Source organism: Colossoma macropomum, unplaced genomic scaffold (assembly GCF_904425465.1).
Source record: "Colossoma macropomum unplaced genomic scaffold, Colossoma_macropomum, whole genome shotgun sequence".
NCBI classification, from domain to species: Eukaryota; Metazoa; Chordata; class Actinopteri; order Characiformes; family Serrasalmidae; genus Colossoma; species Colossoma macropomum.
In genome coordinates, this window is record NW_023494798.1 from 13,829,635 (window position 1) to 13,837,181 (window position 7,547).

At 40.3% G+C, this 7,547-nt stretch overlaps 1 protein-coding gene across 3 annotated transcripts in view; it reads left to right on the forward strand.

Moving 5' to 3' along the window:
• Nucleotides 1–7,317, forward strand: part of dennd4a (DENN/MADD domain containing 4A) — a 31,166-nt gene extending 23,849 nt beyond the window's left edge. For all 3 annotated transcript variants that reach the window (XM_036584994.1, XM_036584997.1, XM_036584995.1), the window contains 8 exons: nt 2,058–2,149; nt 3,233–3,408; nt 3,557–3,680; nt 3,861–4,079; nt 4,244–4,361; nt 4,549–4,711; nt 4,831–4,895; nt 4,981–7,317. In XM_036584994.1, coding sequence (XP_036440887.1) covers nt 2,058–2,149; nt 3,233–3,408; nt 3,557–3,680; nt 3,861–4,079; nt 4,244–4,361; nt 4,549–4,711; nt 4,831–4,895; nt 4,981–5,117 — 1,094 coding nt within the window. In that variant the 3' untranslated portion in view covers nt 5,118–7,317. The remainder of the gene's footprint in view (nt 1–2,057; nt 2,150–3,232; nt 3,409–3,556; nt 3,681–3,860; nt 4,080–4,243; nt 4,362–4,548; nt 4,712–4,830; nt 4,896–4,980) is intronic.
• The last annotated feature ends 230 nt before the right edge of the window (nt 7,318–7,547 follow it).

Genomic DNA, 7,547 nt, shown 5'->3' on the forward strand with positions numbered 1-7,547 from the left:
TTTATGAGTCCTACAAGGGGAAGTTTGTCATGGCTGCCTAACTATTCCCAATCTGGGAGCAGTACAGCATCACCTGGGGCAGTGGGGGTCCGTTTTGTTGATTAAATAACTGTACATTTTACAGGTCAATTAAAAACAATATGGGACGATATCCCAAAACAGTTCTACAATGAACTGGGCTGAGCCCCAGATCTTTACATGTCCAGCCAATGCCCCTACCATAGGTTGTTATCATGTCTGGTAGGATAAATTGGAGATTGGTGTAAACAAGTCCTAATATCGTGTCTCAGCATCCTTTGCAAGAAACATCACAAGCCTCACAAAGATATAAAAGCTGAAGGACTATAATTCCTAGGTTTAAGAATTATATTTTTAAGCAAAATATTTTGTATTAAAAACAATCAAATTTGATTACCAGCGATAATTTATGTCCCTTCACCAACTCATATACATTAAAACAAAATATCGTTCTTCAGGCCCCATGATGAAACACACAACAGTACCACATTACACAGGTGCATATACATAACAGTGATAAAAGAGTGCCAAATATTAAATAAATACACCAGATTAAATATACAGAACAATAAATACACAAGACACTAAATAAACAGAACAATAAATATACATGACAAATAAACATGACACTAGCTAGACTGGACAGCAAAGCGATATACACAAATTGGGGTACGGTAAGATTTAGATTAGATTCAGATTAACATTTAGATTAAGATTTAAGTAATTAAAGTGCATGTGTGCGGTGATGGTTAAGGGGTGTGTGGTCAGATTACATCAGTGGTTATTAATCTGATTCTCAGGGAGGAAGCTGTAGTAGAGTCTGGTGGTGGAATGGATGCTTTGGTATTTACCAACATGTCAATTCACACAGGACCAAAGACTAAAAACACATTCTGATTATAATTCCATTGCCGCATCTATCCATGCAAAACTAATGCTGTCCGGATAGTCCACAAGATGGTGCTGAGAAGGCTTTTTTTCCTCCTCATTAAAGGCTTCAATCAGTGGTGGTATTAGTAGGTACAACTGGTTAATATAACATTGTATGTTGTCAAATGTAATAAATTGGAATGCATTTTATCAAAATACTAAGCATATCACAAATCTTTGCAATAGAATCGGCTTAAATATGGTAATAATATATCTTTCAGTGATTTCTAACCCCTGAAGAGTGGTGCTTTGTGTTTCTTAACTCCAACTACTGCCTCCTAAATAGTTATAAACAGTTGTAATCCTGCCTACTGAGTGTAATTACAGGAATATACATGAATTGCTGTCTTAATCCATATCCCCAGATGGCTTCCTTTGGGAAATCTCTGGTGATTCTGCTGAGTAACATCTCTGACTGAACTTGACGAGAGGGGGAGGGGGGCGGATTTGAGTTTTGGGAAATCACCCAAGAAGCTTGATGAAATATTTATTACAATGCCTTTATCTTCCCAGCATTTAGAGACCACAAACTGGCAGTAAGGAGACACTGAGTTGATGAAAAATACATGAAAAATCTCCTTGTTGTGATTTTGACCTTGCACATGCTTCCCATATATTATCCTGTGATATATTGTAGATTCATCTAGATCCTCTTTTTGGGTCACTGAGCATCATGTTTAGATAGATTCCTCTCTGTTTGTGTCCGTATGTAGTATTTGTGTTTCGGCTCCAGCGGCTGCAGAAGTAGGCCAGCAGACGGGGCTCGAAGTGTGTCTGGCAGAGAGTGCAGCCTCTGATTGGGGCTCTTCAATCAGGCAGCCAAGCTTGTGCTGAAGTGCTCCATCATAATCACTCAGATCTGGTGCACTCGTACCCCAGGCCTCTGCAGAGCCTCTCCTCTTATTATTAGCTCAGGGGAGTGTGCTCCTCTTATCCTGAATGCTATCAGAATTAGCATTCATAAAGCCAGTCATCAGCATTCATCACACTAGTCGTCATGCGAAATGTGGCCTGATTCTAAAGAACATTCTGAGATGAAAAATAGATGTCAAATCAAATGACTGAGTCTGTTTGTGTCTCACTGAATGAAGTGTCTTTCTTGTTGCCAGGCTCATCTTTGGCAGTGGTGAAAGCCCCACAGACTCCCGATGTGTGTCCTGAGGCCAGCCTCGCTCAGGCTCATCAAAATTATGCCATTGAGGTGGGTCAGTCTCAGCAACCCTAAATACACATAACACAGATGATTGAGGCATACAATGGTGATACAAGGATTACCAGGATACCATAATATTTATGCATATAACCAAAACCAAACCAGCCACGATCAGTGTAACACACAGTGATCATCCTCCCAAAATGTTCTGGATGAATTTGTAGCTAAAAGTTGGTAAAGGTTTTGTCACATAAGTTTGGTCACCCTGGTCAAATCACATATTTTTTTGATTTTGTGAAAACACATAAATACAACCTCCAAAGAAAACAATTTTTTTTCCTGAAAAAGTTAATAGACTGTTAGTTTGTATTTGATTAACTTAAACAAATTAGAAATTGTGGCATGTGCAAAAGTTCTCATTACAAAAGTCAACAATTAAAGTATGCAAAACAGCATCAAGGTAAGCCAGGGGCATTTTGGAAATAAGAGCTGTGGACTGGTGGATTAAAAATTGAACTATGTTTGGAAAAAAGGAGCAGAATTTGATGAAAACAACACCTTGTCAGCTGTTCAACAGGAAGTGGATCTGTGATGCTTTGGGTTTGTGTGGCAGCAAGTAGCAGAGGAAACACTGCATGTGTAGATAGAAGATTGGATTCCACTAAATATCAGCAAATTCAAGAAACAAATGTGACCCAATCAGTCATGAAACTGAAGCCAAAAAGAGGCTAGATTCTACAACAGGACAATGATTCAAAACATACCTCAAAATCCAACAATCAGTACTTCAGGAAATGCAAGCTAACTTTTAAAATGGACTTCACAGTTCCCTGAACTAAAAGCAATAAACATCTGAGGATGTTACTAAGTTCTGACTTAGGAGGTTGTCCAAACTTTTGCACATGCAAGTTAATCTGTACATTACTAATTATTAATAATGTACATAACTGTACATTAACTTTTGCAGAAAATGTTATTTTTTAAATAGTCTGCTGCACTTCAAAAATCAACAAAATATGTAAGTCATCCAGGAGTGCCCAAACTTTTGCATACAATTGTATATATTTGCACTGTACAGATGTAAGTCAGGAGAGTCTAGCAGGTCAGCTTATTTGTGTTATGTCTGTGCAGGTGCGCATGTCCAGCTGTTCCCGCTGTAACACCTGTGAGTGTCTTGTGTATGATGAGGAGATCATGGCGGGCTGGACCGCTGACGACTCCAACCTAAACAGCACCTGCCCCTTCTGCGGCTCGCCTTTCCTGCCCCTGCTCAACGTGGACATCAGAGACTTGACTGCCCAGACCAGGTGAGTAGCTCACGTTTGTTCTCTTTTAGTCACACAAACAGAGCTTTAGAAATTTGAGGGAGAAGTCTTGGTCATATGGATCACTTTATACACTGTAAATACATTCAAACACATATTTAGTGTTAAGTTCTCTTTTCTTTCTGTTCAGAACAACTTGTCAAGACCTACCCAGCTCCCAGACTCAAATAAGTGATGCGTCAGAGCCCCAAGAGGAGCTCTCACAGAGCCCTGACTCTACCGGCAGTCCATTCAGCAGTGCTAGCAGAAGCACAGTAAGTGACGCTTTCCTCACTGGCCAATCAGTGTCCCTTTTTTTTTGTGTGTTCTTTGGAGCACATATTCATCATTCCCATGTTGATTGATGCTCAGCATTTTTCAACACAAAATCCATTGTGCTAAAGCACTGCCAAAGAAGCATCTTGATGATTAATGTCGTTTTCCATCTGCTACAGGAGCCAGTGACTGTGCCTTACCTTAGCCCTCTGGTGCTGTGGAAGGAGCTGGAGAGCCTGCTGGAGAACGAAGGTGATCAGGCCATCTCCTCAGCCGCCATCGTGGACCATCACCCCATTGTCTTTTGGAACCTGGTGTGGTTCTTTCGCAGGCTGGAGCTGCCCAGCAGCCTGCCCGCCCTCATCCTCAGCTCCAAGCACTGCAGCCTAGACGAGCAGGTGGGTCTGGCTATGTAATTTATTCAGTAATGACCAAATGTGTGAGGGTATGTTCATAAAAGTTCTAATAAAAGCCTTCACCTTTTTGTCAGGTTAGTGTTTATAAGGTTTATCATTCATGCCTGCAAGCTTGTGTAAATTCTACCTTGGGGTTTATTCCACAGCTCCTCCAGAGCAGTACATCTGAGGACAGTAAGAACGTGCTGGTACAAATCCTGTGGGACAACCCCAAACTGCACCAGGACCCTGTCGCGCCCTGCTACACGCTTTGGAATACACATTGTAAGAGTCTGTCACTCTTTGAATTTATATATTGTTAAGACACGAAAAATGAAACTTTTTCTGTTGATAATTTCCTGTGTGTGCATAGTAAACCAAACCACTGTGAATAATGTTTGCCTTGCCTGTATGGGCATATGTATGTGAGTATACACCTTCATTCCTTATGCTCCTGGCTGGATTTGTACAGGTGCAAATCCGTCTGCTTCTGCCTCTTTGCTGGAGGAGGAGCCGGCAGTGAGCCTAGAAGTGTTGCAGAGCGTGGTCAGAAGCATTCAGAAGAACGACGTCTACCAGCCCATGAGTCAGATACTGCAGCTACTTGGCAAGAGGCTGGGCTTCGTCAGGCAACGGTAAGAGCCTCAGGGAGGGGTCCCTATCCACGTATCTGCTGCAGTTCCCACTTTGGCTTACTGTGTTGTCCAGAAAAAAGACATTTTCCTAAATTCTGTCATTTTGTGATCCCTAACAGGAGCTTGTATAGAGATATCTTGTTCTTGTCTCTGGTGGCTTTGGGCAAGAACAGTATCAACATCGGTGAGTTGGCTCTGTTGTGACCATTTAATTGTTTGAGGGTTGTCCACCAGTAATAATCTTACCGTGTCATTCCTTTACACTGTAGATGCTTTTGATCGCGAGTACAAGATGGCATATGACCGTCTGACCCCCAGTCAGGTCAAGATGACTCAAAACTGCGACCGACCACCCAGCGCTGGAGTCATGGAGTGCAGAAGGACTTTTGGGCTGCCAAGTCTGTGATTTCTCTCGTGTTTTGCCTCTCCCCTCCCTCCATCATACAGAGGAAGAGACACGCAGTCTGAGACACGTCATGCCCAGCCAAAGAAGGAGCACCATACTGACATGATCCTGAAGATTAAGTGTTACCAAAGCTACCTCTGGCTCCCAGCAGCCAAGTAGACACTGAGAGGCATTTCCATGCACAACCGTGGTATGTGGCCAGTTTGCTCCCCATTCACTGTGTACTACCTGTGAATACTTTGTGTTGTTTTTTTAACACACTGTTTACCTCATATTTTCCCCTAAACCTCACACTCCCCGACACATCACCCCGAAGGCCCGAGTCACATTCAAACTCTTAGCTCCACTCAGGTAATACTTAGTACTGAGGTCATTGTAGATTAGGAGCAATATCATCTAGTGCTCAGGTCGTAGCATCACTCCCATCAGATCACATAGAGACGATCATGGAGTGGTTTTGGGACCAGTAGCAGTAGAATAATAACACAATCATGTTTAGGGCCCTAAGTAGAGAAGCACAATGAACAACCCCCCCCCCGTGAAAACTTCAGAGTTTCCACACATTCCTCTCCCAGTATTCCAGGGGCACTTGTATATTGTTGCAAAACAAAGTCACCTTTGTGTATATAGACTATTATTATATTATTTAGAATATTTGTATTATAAAGGTATATTTTAAGACTTGTATTGTTATAACTGACTTGTCTCCATTTGTAAAGGAAATACCATGTGGTGTGTTTGAGAGTGTGGCGTCTGTGGTTATGGTCCTGGAGACCATTGTGGTATCTGTGAAGTGTCTTTTGAGTAGGTGAGGTACAGAACTGGACCAAATCAAATGTTGACTCATGAATTACGAGACTGTTTACATGGTGACTGGAAAATGTAAATGTATTGTGTACTACTAATGTAATTCAGTGATGGGGAATTTTTTCTACTTTTGAACTGAGCAACCAGAGCAATGCCTTATGAAATGGCAAATGAGCTGTGGAACTACACTATGGAGACCAACTACAGAAAGCGTTTTCAACTACTCCATTAGGGATTACAACTCTGGAATGAGACTGATGATGGATATTTCCTTGTCCACATCAGCTGATTCAGATACTTTGGAATAGTCATTACTTTGAAGACAAATGTGGACAGTTTTGCATCATATTCAACAGCTTAAAGAAACACTAGGTTCCATTAGCACAGTGCACTGCTTTCAATATGGGTTTTGTTTTTTTTGTTTTTTGTTTGTTTTTTTTTGTTGTTTTTTTTTTTGTACAGTGCACAGCCCAAAATGCATATTTATCTAGGACATGGGCTGGGTGAAGTGGTTTTGTTTTGGCCCTGCTATTGGTCAAAACCAATTTAAAAAAAGTACTATATAGATTTTTTTAATGACATGGCAGTTTTCTGTCAGTAACATATGGTTCCAGTATTATCATTCATTCCTATTGTGCATTTTTTTTATTCTTTTTATAAATTGTTTACGGTACTATTAGAAATGGTACACTGTCATGGTACTTGAGATGAAATACACAGATGTAAAGAGCACATGAGCACTTAAGTCAGTTACATGAGGGTAATGAAATGTTCAGTGACTGCAGCAAATCTATTTTTACATAGCTTCATCTACCTTTATTTGCTTGGTAGCATTAATCAAATCTACACTGATTTTATTAGTATCTTTACCATTACTGTTTTTTCTTAAAATGCTATTAAGTAAGCAGTTTACTATTATATGCCATAGTTATTGATTATTGGATTATTGGAGTGCAATGATTATTCTATCCCTAGCAAAGAAAATACAAAACAAATACTGAAGAATCCTTCTCCAAAGAGTTTAGTTTACTCAGTCTGACCAGATGCTGTGCAAAACTACGGAATTAGATGCCCTGACACTGCCTTTGATGTTTTGCCTGCTTTTGTTATCTCCTTCGCCCTAAATCTTGTTTCAGTAGTAAAACAAACTAGTGGCAAGCTAATTAAAAAACAAACCATATTCAAATCAAATGCTAAACATTTCAAAACTGTTGAAAAGCGATGTACGAATTGATTTTTTGTATGCTGAAGTACTGTTATGGGCTGACACGTTTTACACACATCATCTCTTGCGTTAATTCGTGTTTATATTTGTATATTCATTATTCCACCAGATCCAGGCGAGATCTGCTGAAGTTGTTTATAATTGTAAATAAACTCACTCCAACAGTCATTGGTGTCTTTTAGGCTTGTTTATTAGAAATAGAGGGAGATGACTGAGTGACATATACATAGTATCCCATTTACTTGGTGAGTGTTGATACACAGAACACCTCTCATTTAACAAAACAAAACGATGTGCGCAATTCACTACATCCCTGGAGCCCCTGGAGTGGAATTACCTGTTTTTTGTTGGAATCCACAACCATTAAGACCTTTTATAACCAGAATACATTAAGACTA